General features: G+C 40.0%; 1 protein-coding gene across 3 annotated transcripts in view; it reads left to right on the forward strand.

Moving 5' to 3' along the window:
* The window catches only part of ylpm1 (YLP motif containing 1), a 117,014-nt gene that overhangs the window by 70,720 nt on the left and 25,524 nt on the right, over positions 1 to 20,770 (forward strand). For all 3 annotated transcript variants that reach the window (XM_072273974.1, XM_072273965.1, XM_072273955.1), the window contains exons 14-18: positions 3,213 to 3,332; positions 15,544 to 15,720; positions 16,560 to 16,643; positions 17,094 to 17,177; positions 18,761 to 18,871. In XM_072273974.1, coding sequence (XP_072130075.1) covers positions 3,213 to 3,332; positions 15,544 to 15,720; positions 16,560 to 16,643; positions 17,094 to 17,177; positions 18,761 to 18,871 — 576 coding nt within the window. The remainder of the gene's footprint in view (positions 1 to 3,212; positions 3,333 to 15,543; positions 15,721 to 16,559; positions 16,644 to 17,093; positions 17,178 to 18,760; positions 18,872 to 20,770) is intronic.

Here is a 20,770-nt window from a genome sequence, read left to right on the forward strand (position 1 = left end):
AAATCATGGACGCATTGGTAATCATTTTCCAATGTTCTATAGATTCAGGATCAGTTCCTTTGGATTGGAGGGTAGCTAATGTTATCACACTTTTTAAGTAAGGAGGGAGAGAGAAATGGGAATTATAGACCAGTTAGCCTGACATCAGTGATGGGGAAGATGCTGGAGTCAATTATAAAAGATGAAATAGCGGCACATTTGGATAGCAGTAACAGGATCGATCTGAGTCAGCATGGATTTACAAAGGGGAAATCATGCTTGACTAATCTTTTGGAATTTTTTGAGGATGTTACTATGAAAATGGACAAGGGAGAGCCAGTGGATGTAGTGTACCTGGACTTTCAGAAAGCCTTTGATAAGGTCCTACCTAGGAGATTAGTGGGCAAAATTGGAGCACATGGTATTGGGGGTAGGGTACTGACATGGATAGAAAATTGGTTGGCAGACAGGAAACAAAGAGTAGGGATTAACAGGTCCCTTTCAGAATGGCAGGCAGTGACTAGTGGGGGACCGCAGCTATTTACAAAATACATTAATGATTTAGATGAAGGGATTAAAAGTAACATTAGCAAATTTGCAGATGACACAAAGCTGGGTGGCAGTGTGACATGTGAGGAGGATGGTATGAGAATGCAGGATGACTTGAACAGGTTGGGTGAGTGGGCAGGTGCATGGCAGATGCAGTTTAATGTGGATAAATGTGAGGTTATTCACTTTGGTGGCAAGAACAAGAAGGCAGATTACTATCTGAATGGTGTCAAGTTAGGAAAAGGGGAAGTACAACGAGATCTTGGTGTCCTTGTTCATCAGTCTCTGAAAGTAAGCATGTAGATACAGCAGGCAGTGAAGAAAGCTAATGGCATGTTGGCCTTCATAACAAAGGGAGTTGAGTAAAGGAGCAAAGAGGTCCTTCTGCAGTTGTACAGGGCCCTGGTGAGACCACACCTGGAGCATTGTGTGTAGTTTTGGTCTCCAAATTTGAGGAAGGACATTCTTGCTGTTGAGGGAGTGCAGCATAGGTTCACGAGATTAATTCCCAGGAAGGCGGGACTGTCATATGTTGAAAGATTGGAGCGACTGGGCTTGTGTACACTGGAATTTAGAAGGATGAGAGGGGATCTGATTGAAACATATAAGATTATTAAGGGATTGGACACGCTAGAGGCAGGAAACATGTTCCCAATGTTGGGGGAGTCCAGAACCAGAGGCTACAGTTTAAGAATAAGGGGTAGGCCATTTAGAACAGAGTTGATGAAAAACTTTTTCACCCAGAGAGTTGTGGGTCTGTGGAGTGCTCTGCCTCAGAAGGCAGTGGAGGCCAATTCTCTGGATGCTTTCAAGAAAGAGTTAGATAGAGCTCTTAAAGATAGTGGAGTCAAGGGATATGGGGAGAAGGCAGGAAAAGGGTGCTGATTGTGGTTGATCAGCCATGCTCACAGTGAATGGTGGTGCTGACTCAAAGGGCCAAACGGCCTACTCCTGCACCTATTGTCTATTGACTATAAGATATAGGAGCAGAATTAGGCCTATTGAGTCTGCTGCACCATTCCATCGTGGTTGATTCAAATTTTCCTCTCAGCCCCAATCCCCTGCCTTCTCGCCATATCCCTTCGTGCCCTGATCAATCAAGAATCTATCAGCCTCTGCCTTAAATATTCATAAAGATTCGGCCTCCAAGCTGCCAATGGCAAGAATTCCACAGACTCACCACTCTCTGGCTAAAGAAATTCCTCCTCTTCTAAAAGGATGCTCCTCTATTCTGAGGCTGACACTTCCACCAAGGGAAATATCATCTCCACATCTACCATATCAAGGCTTTTCAACATTCAATAGGTTTCAATGAGGTCACTCCTCATTCTTCTGAATTCTTGTGAATATGTGCCCACAGCCAACAAACACACATCATAATGTCAAGCCATTCAATCCTGGAATCATCTTCGTGAACTTTCTTTGAATCTCCTCCAGTTTGTGCACATCCTTTCTTAAGATAAGAGGTCCAAGTGAGGGCTCACTAGTGCTTTATAAAGTCTCAACATTACATCCTTGCTTTTATATTCTAGTCCTCTCGAAATGAATGCTAACATTGCATTTTCCTTTTTGATCACAGACTCAGTTTTCACCTCTGTTTTTTGTACTTTCTCTCCATTTAGAAAATAGTCAACCCTTTCATTTCTTCTACCCAAGTTTATGACCATACACTTCCTGACACGATTCCATCTGCCATTTCTTTGCCTATTCCCCTACTCTAAGTCCTTTGGTAACCTCTCTACTTCTTCAAAACTATCTGCCCCTCCACCTATCTTCATATCATCTGAAAACTACAACAAAGCCATCAATTCAGTCATCCAAATCATTGACATATAATGTAAAAAGAATTGGTCCAAACACAAACCCCCGTTGAACACCACTAGTCACTGGCAGCCAATCAGAACAGTTCCCTTTATTCCCATTTTTTGCTTCCCGACAGTTAGCCACTGCTTTATCCATGCTAGAGTCTTTCCTGTAATACCATGGGCTTGAAGCTTGTTAGGCAGCCTCGTGTGTGGCACCATTGCTTGGAATGAAGTTCCAGAGGCATTAGTCGAGACAGGTACAATTGCAACATTTAAGAGGCAGTGGGGTAGGTATGTGGACGGGAATGATTTGGAGGGTAATGGGCCAAATGTGAGCAACTGGAACGAACAGGGAGAGCACTGTGGGGTAGGCATGGACCTTTTGTGCTGTATTACTCTGACACTTAACTGTAAAATTCATTGCCTTAGCAATGGGGATATTAAACAGGCAGGATATTTGCCTTGAAAATCAAAACAACTGCTGATGCTGGCTATCTGAAAGGTATTTCCAAGACACGATGTCTACTGACTTACGAGTATCTTGGCAGAAGTTACGCACACATTATTTAATCAGGTATTTCTTAAAAATCTTTGCACCTTGCTGTGCATAATTGGATCTTAAAAATAATTTGTCATATGTAGTGTTTGTCAGCAGAGATTGAATGTACTAATTCATGTATCGCTTTGTACTCGTGACAATAAATTTAAGTGATTAAATAGTTGTTTTATTGAGTGGTGCGGGCACTTCATTATGCAAAGTTAAGGATTAATTTGCTCTTAAGCATAATCATATTAAACTAAACAATTAGATCTTCTTTGCACAGACTCTGCATTAGCTTATCATCTTAAGTATTTAGTTTGCATTTCTTTCATTTTTAGGATAAGGAGGTAGACAATGGAGGAGCTGCACCACGAGTTCTCAGCTTGGATGATTACTTCATGACCGAAGTGGAGAAAGTGGTGAAGGATCCAGACAGTGGCAAACGAATTAAAAAGAAGGTACATGCTTCAAAATAAAAGCAAATGAACTCCACATTGTACATATAATAATGTTCCCTGGTCATTCAAGCTTGAAGATCATATAGTTGTAGATGTCGGAGATGTATTTCAAGATCAAAATTAAGCTTGTAGAAACATAGAAAATCTACAGCACAATGCAGGCGCTAGGACCCACAATGCTATGCCGAACATGTACTTACTTTAGAAATTACCTAGGGTTACCCATAGCCCTTTTTCTAAGCTCCATGTACCTATCTAGGTGTCTCTTAAATGACCCTATTGTATCCACCTCCACCACAGTCACTGGCAGCCCATTCCACGCACTCACCACTCTCTGCGTAAAAACCTTACCCCTGACATCCCCTCTGCATCTACTTCCAAGCATCTTAAAACTGTGCCCTCTCGTGTTAGCCATTTCAGCCCTGGGGAAAAACCTCTGACTACCTACACGATCAATGCTTCTCGTCATCTTATACACTTCTATCAGGTCACTTCTCATCCTCTGTTGCTCCAAGGAGAAAAAGGTGATGTTCACTCAATCTATTCTGATAAGGCATGCTCCCCAATCCAGGCAACATCCTTGTAAATCTCCTCTGCACCCTTTCTATAGTTTCCGCATTCTTCCTGTACTGAGGTGACCAGAACTGAGCACAGTGCTCCAAGTGGGGTCTGACCAGGGTTCTATACAGCTGTAACATTATCTCTCGGCTCCTGGACTCAATCCCATGGTTGATGAAGGCCATTACACCATATGCCGCCTTAGCCACAGAGTCAACCTGTGCAGCAGCTTTGAGTGTCCTATGGACACAGACCCCAAGATCCCTCTGATCCTCCACACTGCCGAGAGTCTTACCATTAATACTATATTCTGCCATCATATTTGGCCTACCAAAATGAACCACCTCACACTTATCTGGGTTGAATTCCATCTGCCACTTGTCAGTCCATTTTTGCATCCTATCAATGTCCCACTCTTACCTCTGACAGCCCTCCAGACTATCCACAACACCCTCAACCTTTGTGTCAATAGCAGATTTACTAATCCATCCCTCCACTTCCTCATTCAGGTCGTTTATAAAATTCATGAAGAGAAGAGGTCCCAAAACAGATCCCTGAGGCATACCATTGGTCACCAACCTCCATGCAGAATATGACCCGTCTACAACCACTGTTTACCCTCCGTGGACAAGCCAATTCTAGATCCACAAAGCCTCCTTACTTTCTCAATAAGCCTTGCATGGGGTATCTTATCAAATGCCTTGCTGATATCCATATGCATTACATCTTCTGCTCTAACCTTCATCATTGTGTTCAGTCACATCCTCAAAAAATTCCTGGGCTGTCTCTACTCCCTTTCTTGAATAAGGTAACAACATATGCAACCCTCCAATCCTCCAGAACCTCTCCTGTCCCCCATTGATGATGCAAAGATCATTGCCAGAGGCTTAGCAATCTCCTCCCTTCCCTCCCACTGTAGCCTGGGGTATATCTCGTTCGGTCCTGGTGACTTATCCAACTATATACTTTCCAAAAGCTCCTGCACATCCTCTTTCTTCGTGCCTGTGTACTCAAGCTTTTCAGTCCGCTGTAAGTCATCCCTACAATTGCCAAGGTCCTTTATCATAGTGAATACTGAAGCAAAGTATCCATTAAGTACCTCTGTTATCTCCTCCAGTTCCACACACACTTTTCCACTGTCACACTTGATTGGTCCTATTCTCTCACATCTTATCCTCTTGATCTTCGCATACTTGTAGAATGCCTTGGGGTTTTCCTTAATCCTGCTCGCCAAAGGCCTTCTCATGGCCCCTTCTGGCTCTCCTGATTACATTTTTAAGCTCCTTCCTGCTAGCCTTATAATTTTCTAGATCTCTATGATCACCTTGTCTTTTGAACCTTTTACTTTTCTTTTCTTCTTGACTAGATTTTCAACAGCCTTTGTACACCATGGTTCCTGTACCCTACCACCTTTTCCCTGTCTCATTGGAACGTACCTATGCAGAACACCACACAAGTATCCCCTGAACATTTGCCACATTTCTGCCGTACATTTCCCTGAGAACATCTGTTCCCAATTTATGCTTCCAAGTTCCTGCCTGATAGCTTCATATTTCCCCTTACTCCAATAAAATGCTTTCCTAACTTGTCTGTTCCTATCCCTCTCCAAAGCTATGGTAAAAGAGATAGAATTATGATCACAGGAGATAGAATTATTGTCAAATGCATGCACATGTGCAGTGAAATTGCAGCAGCATCACATGCACATAGCATTTTATAAGCAGCATTCACAAGAAAAACATACATAAGTATCTAATGGAGATATCTATGCATGTATGCCTATGTAATGCATACTGCGCCTTGAGAAAGTATTCATTCCCCAAATTTGTTGACATAAATGAGTATAACAACCAGGAATTTTGATAAATTTAACTAAGAATTTTTACTTGTGAAGCACATGCTCGTATATTCACAATAGGGCCCAAAATACGGAAAATTGTAAACCATGAGAAGTTAAATATTCAAAAACTGAAATGTCAGCAATTCAAAAAGTATTCATCGGCCTTTGCTCAGTCCTTAGTTGAACCACCTCTCTCAGCTATTAAAGTCTTTTTAGATAAGTCTCTATTAGCTTTGTACAACACAATGGAGCAAAATTTCGCCATTCAAAGTAAATCTGTTATCAAAGTACATGTGTCACCATATGCAATCCTGAGATTCATTTTCTTGCGGATATACTCAGTTAATCCACAAGAGGATAATAGCCATATCAGAATCAATGGAAGATTGCACCAACTTGGACATTCAACCAGTGTGCAAAAGACAACAATCTGTGCAAATACAAAAAAGAAAAATGATGGTAGTAAATTACTGAGCAATAAGTATTGAGAACATGAGAAGAAGAGTCCTTGAAAGTGAGTCCATGGGTTGTGAGAACATTTCAATGATGGGGCACATGAAGTTTGAGTGAATTTATCCCCTTTGGTTCAAGAGCCTGATGGTTGAGGGGTAATAGCTATTCTTGAACCTAGTGATGTGACTCCTGAGGCTCCTATACCACCTTCATGATGGCAGCAGCAAGATGAGAGCATATCTGAGGTAATACGTGTCCCTGATGGTGGTTCAATGATTCCATTTAATGTCAGAGAATGTATATAATATACAGACTAGAATTGATACTCTCCACAGACATCCTTGAAACAGAAGAAAAATCCCAAAGTATGAGTGACAAAAGACATGAGAACCCCAAAGCCCCTGCCCCCTTTCCACACACAAACAGCAGCAAGTTGCAGCAACCCTCCTCCTACTTATTCCAGCATAAAGCATTAGCATTCCCACCACCCACCACACAAGCAACAGCAAAGCACCTAAAGCGAGACAATGATTTACAGTACGTCTAAAAGAAACTGTTGACTCCAACAATTTTGACATCCCACAGGCACTCTTTCTCACTAACAAGGGAGACAACAGTGACTATTTTGATATTACAGTCATTCTGAAGTGTTTTTTATTTTGAGTTCCCCAACTCGAGAATCGGCAGCAAACTCTCTCTCACCATTGAAAGAGAGTGCGATTTATCAGTGTAGAGCACTCAGACAGCCACTCTCACTGTCATCGATGTTCTGGCTCCTGCTACGCTTCAGTTCACAACACCAGTGAGAATTTGTGTTCACCAGGCCACGCAAGGCCCTGAAGGTGCCCGAGTCCAGGCCAAACCTGAACATATTGAAAAACGGCTGATCGGCAAGCTCCGAGAATGAGAACATGCCACCATGCAGAACTGCAGTTTGAGTGCCGCTGTAGATCATAGATCCCGACAGGATCCTAGCCACCCTGAAAAGGAATGTAGAGACATTAGAATAAGAAGAATTTAAATGTTTCGCAGTGAGAAGTCATCCTCTAGTGCCATCTTTAACTTTAACCACAGGCCCCTCCTTCACCACTCATCATCTCCTTTTCCCTCTCTCATCTTATCTCCTTGCCTGCCTATCGCCTCCCTCTGATGTTCCTCCCTCCTTTTCTTTCTCCCAGGGCCTTCTGTCCTTTTCTATCAGACTTGCCCCTTCTCTAGCCCTGTATCTCCTTCATCAATCAACTTCCCAGCTCTTTACTGCATCCCTCCCCCTTCAGGCTTCACCTGTCACCTTGTGTTTCTCTCTCCCCTCCCCCACCTTTTAAATCACCTCCTCAGCATTTTTTCTCCGGTCCAGCCAAAGAGTCTCTGCCTGAAACATTGATTGTATTCTTTTTCCATAGATGTTACCCGGCCTGCTGCATTTTCCAGCATTTTATGTTTGTTCATCATGACTGATCCATTTCCCTGTCAGCCCCAATCTCCTGCCTTCTCTCTGTATCCCTTCATGCCGTGACTAATCAAGGATCTATCAACCTCTGCCTTAAATGTATTCAATGACTTGACCTCCACAGAGCTACGTCTTCTGGTCCTACACTCCCCAACTGTAGGAAGCATCCTATGCAAATCCACTTTATCAGGGCCTTTCAACATTTGATAGGTTTTAATGAGATCCCTTCTCATTCTTCTGAATTCCAGTGAGCACAGGCCCAGAGCCATCAAACGCTCCTCATATGATAAGCTTTCAATCCCAGAATTATTTTTGTGAGCCTCCTTTGAACCATCTCCAATGTCAGCACATTCTTTCTTAGATAAGGGGCCCAAAATTGCTCACAGTATTCTAAGTGAAGCCTCATCAGTGCCTTATAAAGGCTTGACATTACATCCTTGCTTTTCGTCCTCTCAAAATGAATACTAACACCTCACTACCTACTCGACCTGCAAATTAACCTTTCAGGAATCCCGCATGAAGACTCCCAAGTCATTTTGAATTTTCTCTCCATTTGAAACAGGTTTCCAAACTTCTTTATGCCATGGACCCCGACCATTAACATAGAAAATAGTTTATGTTTTTATTTCTTCTACCAAAATGCATGACCGTACTCTTCCTGACACTGTATTCCATCTGCCAATTCTTTGCCCATTTTCCTAATCTTAAATCGAAGAAAGGATGTGCTGGCATTAGAGAGGGTTTAAAGGAGGTTCATGAAAGTGATTCTAGGATTGAAAGGCTTGTCATATGAAGAGCATTTGATGGCTCTGGGCCTGTACTCAGTGGAATTCAGAAGACTGAGGAGTGATCTCTTTGATACCTATCAAATGTTAAAACGTTTCTATAGAGTGGATGTGGAGAGGATGTTTCCTATGGTGGGGGAGTCTTAAGACCAGAGGACACAGCCTCAGAATAGAAGGATGTCCTTTAAAGTGGAGATGCAGAATTTGATGGCTGGAGGGAAAATGGATCAGCTATAATAAAATGGCAGAGCAGACTAGATAGGCCTAATTCTGCTCCTAGATCTTCTGATCTTAAGTCCTTCTGCAACCCCTCTGCTTCCTTAGCATAAAACCACAATACAGATGAGTAGTAGTAAGCCATTCAGCCCATTGAGTCAATGGCACCAATTCATCATGGCTGATCCATTTCCCTCTCAACTCCATTCTCCTGCCTTCTCCCCATAACCTTTCACATCCTGACTAATCAGAAACCTATCAACCTCCGAATTAACTGCATCAAGTGACCTGGCAGCCACAGATGCCTGTGGCATCGAATTCCACAGATTCGTCACCCTCTGGCTAAAGAAATTTTGCAAGGAGGATTGGGCAAATCTGGATCCACCACATCGTGCAAATTGAGACATCAAAAAAAAACCACATGAGATTCACAAATAAAAATTTTCATTGAAATTGATTAAAATCTCTGGTTGTAATACTAATTTATGTGAACAAATGTTTGGGTTTTCAAGGCACTCTAGCTCTCCTCCACGTACCATTTTTTGAAGAAATTACCTTTTTTTTGGGGAGAAATCACAGAGGTTTGTTTCTTCTGATCTTTAAACATTTATCTACCCACTGACCATCTTTATTTTAACTCACTGTCACAACATTGGAAATACAGTGGTGCTAGAAAGTTTGTAAGACCCATAGAATTTTGTCTATTTCTGCGTAAATATGACCTAAAATGTGATCAGATCTTCAAGCAAGTTCTAGAACTAGATAAAGAGAACCCAGTTAAACAAATAACATGAAAAAAATTATACTTTTTTCATTTATTTATTGAGAAAAATGATCCAATACTATGTGCATTTGTTGGAAAAAGTGTGTGAACCTTTGCTTTCAGTAACTGGTGTGACCCACTTGTGCAGCAATAACTTCAACCAAACGTTGCCAGTAACTGCTGATCACTCCTGCACATCAGCTTGGGGGAGTTTTAGACCATTCCTCCTTACAAAACTGCTTCAGCTCTGGGATGTTGGTGGGCTTCCTTGCATGAACTGCTTGCTTCAGGTCCATCCACAACATTTCTGTAGGATTAAGGTCAGCACTTTCCACTCTATGAGAATGGAGGAAGGCAAAAGAAAGGAAATTTTAGGCCAGTTAGCCTAGCCTTGATGGTTCGGAAAGTGTTGAAGTCCATCATTAAGGATGAGGTGTCAGGGTACTTGGAGACTAATGATAAAATAAAACAAAGTCAGCATGTTTTCTGTAAAGGGAAATCTTGCTTGACAAATCTGTTAGAGTTCTCTGAGGAAGTAACAAGCAGGGTGGACAAGGGGGAGGCAGTGGATGTCATTTACTTGGATTTTCAGAAGGCATTTGAAAAGGTGCCACACATGTGGCTGCTTAACAAGATAAAATCCCATGGCATTACAGGAAAGATACTAGCATGGATAGAGGAATGACTGACAGGCAGGAGGCTGCAAGTGGGAATAAAAGGGGCTTTTTCTGGTTGGCTGCCAGTGACTAGTAGTGTTCCTCAGCCGTCAGTGTTGGGACTGCTATGTTTCACATTGTTAATGATTTAGATAATGAAATTGATGGCTTTGTGGCAAAGTTTGTTGATGATACGAAGGTAGGTGGAGGGCTAGGTAGTGCTGAGAAAGCAACGTGATTGCAGAAGGACTTAGACAGATTGGAAGAATGGGCGAAAAGTGGCAAATGGAATACAGTGTTGAGAAATGTATGATTATGCATTTTGGTAGAGGAAACAGAAGTGCAGACTATTATCTAAATTCAAACATCAGAGGTGCAGAGGGACTAGTGAGACCTTGTGCAAGACTCCCAGAAGGTCATTTTAAATGTTGAGTCTGTGGTAAAGGCAGCAAATGCAATGTTGGCATTAATTTCAAGGGGAATAGAATATACAGTGGCATGCAAAAGTTGGGCACCCCTGGTCAAAATTTCTGTTACTGTGAATAGCTAAGCAAGTAAAAGATGAACTGATTTCCAAAAGGCATAAAGTTAAAGATGACACATTTCTTTAATATTTTAAGCAAGAAAACTTTTTTATTTCCATCTTTTACAGTTTCAAAATAACAAGAAAGGAAAAGGGCCTGAAGCAAAAGTTTGGGCACCCTGCATGGTAGTACTTAGTAACACCCCATTTGGCAAGTATTACAGCTTAAACACTTTTTGTAGCCAGCTAAGGATCTTTCAATTCTTGTTTGGGGGATTTTCGCCCATTCTTCCTAGCAAAAGGCTTCTAGTTCTGTGAGATTCTTGGGCGGTCTTGCATGCTCTGCTCTTTTGAGGTCTATCCACAAATTCTCGATGATGTTTAGGTCGGGGGACTGTGAGGGTTATGGCAAAACCTTCAGCTTGCGCCTCTTGAGGTAGTCCATTGTGAATTTTGAGGTGTGTTTAGGATCATTATCCTGTTGTAGAAGCCATCCATTTTTCATCTTCAGCTCTTTTACAGACGGTGTGATGTTTGCTTCCAGAATTTGCTGGTATTTAATTGAATTCATTCTTCCCTCTACCGGTAAATGTTCCCCATGCCACTGGCTGCAACACAAGCCCAAAGCATGATCGATCCACTCCCATGCTTAACAGTTGGAGAGGTGTTCTTTTCATGAAATTCTGCACCTTTTTTTCTCCAAACATACCTTTGCTCATTGCGGCCAAAAGGTTCTATTTTAACTTCATCAGTCCACAGGACTGGTTTCCAAAATACATCCAGCTTGTTTCGATGCTCCTTTGAACCATTTGAATAGAACTTTTTGGAACACCTCTCCAACTGTTAAGCACGGGGGTGGATTGATCATGCTTGTGTTGCAGCCAGTGGCACGGGGAACATATCACTGGTAGAGGGAAGAATGAATTCAATTAAATACTGGCAAATTCTGGAAGCAAACATCACACCGTCTGTAAAAAAGCTGAAGATGAAAAGAGGATGGCTTCTACAACAGGATAATGAGCCTAAACACACCTCAAAATCTACAATGGACTACCTCAAGAGGCACAAGCTGAAGGTTTTGCCATAACCCTCACAGTCCCCTGACCTAAACATCATCAAAAATCTGTGGATAGACCTCAAAAGAGCTGTGCATGCAAGATGGCCCAAGAATCTCACAGAACTAGAAGCCTTTTGCAAGGAAGAATGGATGAAAATCCCCCAAACAAGAATTGAAAGACTCTTAGCTGGCTACAGAAAGCGTTTACAAGCTGTGATACTTGTCAAATGGGGTGTTACTAAGTACTGACCATGCAGGGTGCCCAAACTTTTGCTTCGGGCCCTTTTCCTTTTTTGTTATTTTGAAACTGTAAAAGATGGAAATAAAGAAGTTTTCTTGCTTAAAATATTAAATGTGTCATTTTTAACCTTAAGCCTTTTGGAAATCTGGTCATTTTTTACTCACTTAGCTATTCACAGTAAGAGAAATTTTGACCAGGGGTGCCCAAACTTTTACATGGCACTGTACAAACAAGGAGGCAATTTAGAGCCTTTATAAGACACTAGTCAGGCTGCACTTGGAGTATTGTCAACAGTTTGGGCCCCATATCTCAGAAAGGATGTGTTACTATTGGAGAGAGTCCAGAGGAGGTTCACAAGGATGATTCTGGGAATGAAGGGGTTTGCATATTAGGAGCATTTGCAGCTTTTGGCCTGTATCCACTGGAATTTAGAAGAATGCATGGGGATCTCATTGAAGCCTACCGAATGTTGAAAGGGAATGTGGAGAGGACGTTTCCTATGGTGGGGGTATCCAAAACTAGAGGGCACAGTCTCAAAATTGAGGGACAACCCTTTGGAACAGAGGTAAAGAGGAATGTTTTTAGCCAGAGAGTAGTGAATCTGTGGAAGGTTCTGCCACAGACAGCTGTGGAGGCAAAGACCTTTGGATATATATAAAGTGAAAATTAATACTTTTCTGATTAGTCAGGGCATCAAAGGTTATGGCCAGAAGCCAGGTGTATGAGATTAAGTGGGATCTGGGATCAGCTGTGATGGAATGGCAGAGAGGATTTGAAGGGCTGAATGGCCTAATTCTGCTCCTGTGTCTTATGGTCTCTTAAAAAGATGAAATTCACTAATTTTTGGTAGATTAACTTGTGTCTTTAAGGTCGTTGTCTTGCTACATGATCCACTTTCTCTTCAGCTTCAGTTCACAGACAGATACCCTGACATTTTCCTGTAGAATTTTCTGGGTACAATTCAGAATTCATGGCTCCATTAATGATGGCAAGCTGTGCTGAGGTCCCAAGGCAGCAAAGCAGGCACAAACCATGACACTGCCACCACCATGTCTCACAGATAGGATGAGGTTCCTATGCTGGAATGCTGTGTTTGCTTTTTACCAAACAGACCACTTCTCATTTAAGCCATAAAGTTATATTTTGGACTCACCTGTCCACAGAACATTCTTTTAATACCCATCTGGCTTTTCCACATGGTGATTAACAAACGTCAGACAGGCAGCAATGTTCTTCTTAGAGAGTAGTGACTTTCTCCTTGCAATCCTGCCATGTACACTATTGTTCAGTGTTTGCCTGATGGTAGACTCATGAACACTGACGTTAGCCAATGCAAGAGAGGTCTGTAGCTCCTTAGATGTTAGCCCATGGTTCTTTGTGACCTCCTGGAATATTACATAATCTTGCTCTTGGAGTGATTTTTGTCGGTGACCATGCCTGGGGAGAGTAACAACAGTGTTCAGTTTCCTCCATTTGTTACACCATCTGCCTGACTATGGAGTGGTGGAGCCCAAACTCTTTAGAAACTGTCTTTTCCAGCATGGTGAGCATCAACAACTTTTCTTTCTGAGGTCCTCAGAAATCTTTGATCGAGGCATGGCACACCTCCAAAAACCTCTGTGGTGAAGATCAGACTTTGATAGTGAAGACCCAGATTTATGTTCTTCAAATAGGCCAGGGCCTTCCAAACTCACATCTGATTGTCATCCCATTGATTGAAACACCCGACTCTAATTTCCCCTTTAAATGAACAGATAATCCTGAGTTTCACATACTTTTCCCGATAAATACATGTAATATTGGATCATTTTTCTCTTAAATAAATGAACCAGTATAATGTTTTCTGTATTATTCATTTAAGTGGGTTCTCTTTATCTAGTTTTAGGACTTGCGTGAAGATCTGATCATATTTTAGGTTATATTTATGCAGAAATAGAGAAAATTCTCAGAGGTTCACAGACTTTCTAGCACCACTGTAAATACTACATTATGTTGTTTTTGTATGCTCAGTTTGGGTTACACTAGGATCATTCAGCTTCAGAGTTCATCACAGCCTTGATCCATATGTTGACCAAAAAGCCTTTTGGTACCTCAGACACAATGCTGCTGGGTTAATGACCACCTCCAACAAGAGTCTAACCACATGCATGTGTCATACATTGATGTCAGTATCCTTTGGGTCATAATGGGAAACTCAGATCAACCACATACATTCACCTCCTGGCACCCTTGGCCTTTCCACTGTTTACAAAGTCAAATCAGCAGTATAATGAAACACTCTCCAGTCACCTGGATGAGTGTCGTACCAGCAACTGCAACTCAAAATCATCCATGACAAAGTATCCTGATTGATTGGCACCCCATTATCCCATCTGGGCATTCTATTAGAGAGCTTGGTCACTGCCAGGAGGTCCAATTAAAAAGGCATTCAGGATTCCCTGTGCTGTTCCCTTCTCTGAAAGTTGTACTACTCTTTATACTTTTAGTAGAGTCTGGGGAGTGGTGGGTATGCATCTCTATCGAGATGGACAAGTGGGGCTGAAGGACCTGTTTACTTGCTGTACAACTCTATGCACAATGACAGATTCACTGCAGTTACTGAAGAAGGCTATGGCTTCCAAAGTTGTGAGAAGGCTTTTCAAATTTAGATGTAATTCTGCACAATTTCTGGTAAAAGTTTCAAAGCTTTGAGACCAAAACATAATTGATCACAGAGGGATCTAATTGATCTCAATTGGTGAACTTACAAATTAATCATTTTGCAGAACTGGAGTGACCCTGAGCTTCAGTTGCCTGTCAGTTACTTCTTCATCGTGCACTCACTCTGACCTACCTCTCTAGTCTACATTTTACATTAAGCGCCAAAGCAAGCTTAAGAAATAGCACCTCATTTTTCACCTGACCATCATGCGATCTTCAGTACTTGTTATCAAATTTATCCCAAGTTTATGTATGTAACTCAATCTATCTCAATATCTGACTGTCATCTATTTGTGATTTTGGCTAGCATTTTCTACTGGTACAGAACACCTTTCATTTTGAAGATTTTAACCTAGACAAGCATGATCTCACTGTCACTTTTATTATTTGGTCTCATTCTATCAGATCTTTCCATTATACTATATGTCTCTCCTCCATTTTCTCTTCAGCTGAAGCTAATTTGTTTTCTCTTCCTTTTCTCACAAAATACTTGGATTGAAGTATTAATTTTGGTCCTAGTTCTTCCACAGTTGTTGTCTGGCCTGCTTAGTATTATATATTTACAGTATTTTGATATTTATTTGAACTTCTTTGGTTCTTGATTTCATTAAACGAGCGTGTTTCTTAGTTCAGGATAAGTTTCAGAGGCACCTTTGATGGTGTAGTTGTTAACCATTTACCTGACAAATCCATTTAGACTGAACAGTTGCCAGTGCCCTAGGAATATTTGTATTTGAGACAAGTTTCAATCATTATATATGGAGTGTAGGAACTTGGTGAGGAATAGAAGTTTGATTTCACTGGATGTGACAAAGGGTTAGGAAGTTCATATTTGCAGAGTAGTTCTGCAAGTGCAGTGAGTTATCAAAATGACTATTATCTGAAACAGAACAGCTGACTAGTTTCCTTTGCATGATAATTTGACCATTCTCTTTTCTTTCCACTTTTCTTATGCTGTCTGCCCATTAGGTCTTAGAGTACGAATACGAGCCAGAAATGGAAGACACGTACAGAAGCAGCATGTTTAAAACATTCCGTAAAACGCTGGATGATGGCTTTTTCCCCTTCATCATTGTGGATGCCATTAATAACAGAGTTAAGCATTTTGAACAGTTATGGAGTGCAGCCAAAACTAAAGGCTTTGAGGTGAGACAACTTTGTACATAAGGTACTTCAGAGAGTTGCTTTGGGAAACCAAAGGAAGGTTAATAAATCCCTGGTTAAAGTCTTAAAGGAATACAGATTGGTGCAAATTTTAAGAAGGAAATTGTGAATATTGAACACAAATAGCTGAATTAATAGCTAGGAAAGATTGAATAGGTTAGGACTGTATTCCTTAGAACTTAGAAGATTGAAAGGAGATTTGATAGAGATATACCAAATTATGACAGGTATAAATAGGGTAAATGCAAGCAGGCTTTTTCTACTGAGGCTGGATAGGACTACAACCAGAGTCATGGGTTAAGGGTGAAAGGTGAAAAATTTAAGGGGAATATGAGGGAAAACTTACTCGCTCAGAGGGTTGTGAGTGTGTGGAATGAGCTGCCAGCTTAAGTAGTGCATGAGAGCTCAATTTCAATGCTTACGAAAAGTTTGGATCAGTGTATGGATGATAGGGGTATGGAAGGCAATGGTCCTGGTGCAGGTCGATGGGAGTAGGCAGTTTAAATGGTTTCAGAATGGACTAGGTGGGCCAAAGGTCCTGTTTCTGTGCTGTACTTCTCTATGACTCTGAGGTTCTCTATGAATGTACAACTACTAAGTAGTAATTATTCTCACAAGTGGCATTAACATTTTATGTAGTTAGTAAATCCTCAGAATTGCTGATTTAGATTATGCTATATAGAAGATTTCTAAAGGAGGAAAAAATTGCCATTTGAGGGAGCATTTTTCCAAGAAAGAATCTGCATTTTCTATTCTTGTTTTTTTAAGTTGCTGTAATTTGAATTTGAATGAATTAATATGATTTCTCTCTCTCGCTCTAGGTTTATATTGCAGAAGTGAGTGCCGATAATCAAACCTGTGCGAAAAGGAACATTCATGGACGCAAATTGAAGGAAATCAATAAGGTGAATAATCTGTATTTCTATTTTTAAGGCCCTGAGTGTGATCTATATTCATGGTTTTGACAGTGGCAAGCAAGTATATGATTAAGATTGAAGTAAATGAGATTTGATCAATTTTTTTTTAGATTACTCATCTCTGCATTGACCTTGAATTGAGCTGAAATACTGAATCTATTAACAGCTCACCTTAAATATACCTATACAAAGTTGAAAATTTCATTTCCCAATTCTTTTCATTTCAGGGAGTTACTGATAAGCTTAACAAAAAGGCAACTCTGTTCCATAAAGACCTAGCTGGATGAGATTCAAATTTACTCTGGACATTATTCCTAAAAGTTGTTTCCCGGTGGTGAAGAAGACTTTTTATTACCAATTGTCTCATCAACTTGGATACTAAATAAGTAGTCAATTGCTGTGGCTATTGATTGGCATGTATTCTGTATTGTTTTACAGATGGCTGATCATTGGGATTCAACTCCACGACATATGTTACGTTTAGACATTAGATCACTGCTCCAAGATGCTGCAATTGAAGAAGTAAGAATCCTAAAATACATAGACTCTATTATTTTTGTTACTTGCAAGATTACTGTGGTTTTTATCTGAACCATGTGTCAGTTGTAATTGGAGATAAAGACAAGGGTGAGAAGGAACGAATGAGAGATTGATCAAAAAAAATTCAGAAGGATCCTTTTAAATATACGCTGGTTATTGTTATTTTATTCTATCCTTTGGGTTGCCTTTTTTTTCCCCTTTACAGTTGCCAGTTTTTGTATCTGGATGAATGCGAGTGGTTTGAATTTGTTTATTATTGCCGTGTACTGAGATGCACTGAAAAGCTTTTTTTGTATGCTATTCAGCATTGCACTGTGCATTAAGGTAGAACAAGCTACAATGCTATCAATGCAGAATAAAGTGCAACGTCTACAGGGAAAGTGCAGTACAGTTAAACAAGTTGCAAGATCATAACTAACTAGATTGAGAGGTCAACAACCCAATTTATTGTACAAAGAACAATTTAGTAGTCTTATAATAGCTGGATAGAAACTGTCCGAACCTAATGGTACTTGGTAAGGATTGAGTGGGTTATGACAAATTTCTTTAGCCTCCGGTGGAAGTAGAGGTGTTTGTGAGCTTTCTTAGCTGCGACATCTCTGTGGTCGGACCATTACAGGCTATTGGTGGTGATATTAACTCCTAGGAACTTGAAGCTCTCGAACTCAACACTGTTTGCTGTGGACAGGAGCATTTGCACTATCTTGTCTTGCCCCCCCCCCGCCTCTTGAAGTCAATGACTAATTCTTTAGTTTTGCTGACATTGAGGGAAAGGTTGTTGTTTTGACACCATGTCATTAAGCTCTCTATCTCCTTCCTGTACTCTGACTTATCATTATTTGAGATATGATGATATCATTTGCAGACTTATAGATGGAGTTAGAGCACAATCTGACCACACGGTCATGAGTGTATAGGGAGTAGAGTAGGGGCTGAAGATGCAACCTTGTGGACCACCAGTGTTTAGAATAATCGTGGCGGTAATGTTGCTGCCTGTCCTTACTGATTGGAGTCTATTGGTCAGAAAGTTAAGGGTCCAGTTGCAAAGGGAGGGGTTGACTCACAACATCCAGAGTTTGATCATGAGTTTACTTTGTAAACATTGAAGGTTGTTTCTTCTCAATTACTATCAATTTTGTATAGGTTCAAGGTTTAATGGCCTTTACAATAAATTAGCCAAACCTTTCAGTTTCAGAAATGGGTTTCCTTGGCATTTTTGTTGTTGAAAACTAAATGTTGTTACAATCTCCTATTGAGAAATAGTGAATATTTTCTTGAATGTCTTGGTGATGCAAGTAGATTGATTTCTGACACATTCATGATCTTGATATGTGCATTCTCATATTGAAATCAAGGTGTTTGTGGAAATAAGGGGAAGTTGATTGACAAACCACTTAAGAATCAAGTTTGCACTTACTAGTATTCTAAGGTTATTAATTGCTTGGAAATTATTTGCATGAACCTACTACTGTTTCTGGAAATAACTCTTAGAGCAAAGAACTATGAAGGAAAAGCAGTAATAAAAATTCAAAATACGTTTGTTGGTCTAATCTTCTACTCTTTAGGTTGAAATGGAGGATTTCGATCCTAGTGCTGAGCAACAGGCACAGCAGTCAGAAGAACAGCAACGAGATGAATCTAAAAAGGAAGCTGCTGATGAAGAGGAGTATGAAACGGTAGGAGATGTCATCACAAAACAGAATATTTTACCCTCTCATGGAAACTTCTTAAATGTGTCCTTTATACTGGTATGCTTGTCAGTAAGAAATTCAATGTGTTTCCCTGTTAAAAGCAGGAGACAGTTGATGGAGTGGAAATTGTTAGGGTATCTTTATCACTTGAGGTTTGTTAGTTGTGAAACCTTCGATTGTTGGTTTTGTCTTGAAGTTCATGTTGTAGATTTGGTTACCAGAGTAATGTAATTATTTTAAATTATGTAATGTTCAACTTGGAGTAAAGTTACTCTTAAATAATAAAATCTATTAAAGTTAATAATATCATAGAAATAAACAAATGGATTAATTAGTAACAGCTATATTTCCACATTTGATTTTTTTTTAAGGGATTTGGGATTGGTATAGTTCAAATTGTTTCTTCTTTAAGTGACTTCTCTGTTCATGGTGTATTCCTGAATTTATACAGGTTGAAATTGTCAACAACAAATCACAAGTCTTCCACTTGACTTTATAGCAACTGTCGGCAGAGCATGTCTCCAAAAGATAGCTGTTATAATGTTAACTAATATTGGTTGTGTGTAGTTTATAGAAACACTGTTGTTGACCATCGCTTTGAAAATGTAAAGAGCACAATTCATTGTCATTGAAAAGGCTTGTTTTTATTTAATACTTGTCAGGACCTCAGCATATCCTGAAGTGTTTTGTACCCAATAAAATACTTTGGATTGCTAGATAGGGAAAGTTGCAGCATGTACACATATGACAAGGTCCCATAAAGAGTAAAAAGATAGATCTGTATTGTGTTTGCTTTTCATTTGCTGGGTAAGTGTTAGCCAATTCACCATTACTTCTCTTAAGTAATTTCAGATGAAGCAGTAGGGATCCCAGTTTCATGTGCACTGAATGAAAACAGTGCATCTCTGGGAAGTACACCATTCCGATCATTTCAGACTCGATCTTGCACTCATACGTGTATTGTGGCAGCTTTCTAAAGTTAGGCACAAGTGTTAGGCATATGTTTCAGAAAACTAATCTGTGATCTTTTTTGCTTTTAGACATAGTACTCTGTGCTTAATAGCTGAAGCAGAAGGTCTGCCTATGTTCAAGGTTAGACTAGATTGGCAAATGAAGGAGAAGTTGTTAAAAGAGGATTAGTAATGCAGGAGGTAAATATGACTCAGACTAGTTGATTGCATGGAGAACAAGTAGCAAAGTGATGGAGGTAACATACACTGTCAGTTTTAGTATTGTGATACTTGTAGATACAAAATAAAGTATTTAATCATGTCAGATTATTTTTGCATCTGCAGGCAGATTTTACTTAATGGACAATGTGAGCTATCTCTGTGTTTCTTACTGACATGAATACCTAACTAGAACTTGCTCTGAATGATAGGAAGTAATATGGATATGTTTTTTTTTCTTCTGTAAAAATAAGTCATCAAATATCTTGAAAGATTTGCAGTGGATATTCACATTTAAGATAAAGTATTTGGATCTGAAAAAAAAACTAAAGTTTAAACAATGTTTTCAAAATTAATGAGCAGAGATGTAATCGCTTTGTGATGTATGTTTACTTTGAAGGTGTTATTTTCATTTAGTTCTGGATAACTGAAGATAGTAAGTAGAGATGTTGAAATAACTAAAATTTAAAGCCTTGAAACTGTCACTTAAAAGAGCAGTCCTTCAATTCAGGATCAGAAATGTTACAATGCAGATTCAAGATGGATTTGTTTCATTTGCTTGTAGAATATGACAGCATGGATAATGTTTAATCAACTTAAATTTCCATTTACCATCTCTTCTTTGACATGAGAAAGTGATTCTTTTTGGTTCTAGAGTAATTCCAAAATTATTTAGCCACTTAAGAACCTTATTCACTGATTCTTTATTACTTTT

The sequence above is a fragment of the Mobula birostris genome, chromosome 1 (genome assembly GCF_030028105.1).
Source record: "Mobula birostris isolate sMobBir1 chromosome 1, sMobBir1.hap1, whole genome shotgun sequence".
Classification (NCBI taxonomy): Eukaryota; Metazoa; Chordata; class Chondrichthyes; order Myliobatiformes; family Myliobatidae; genus Mobula; species Mobula birostris.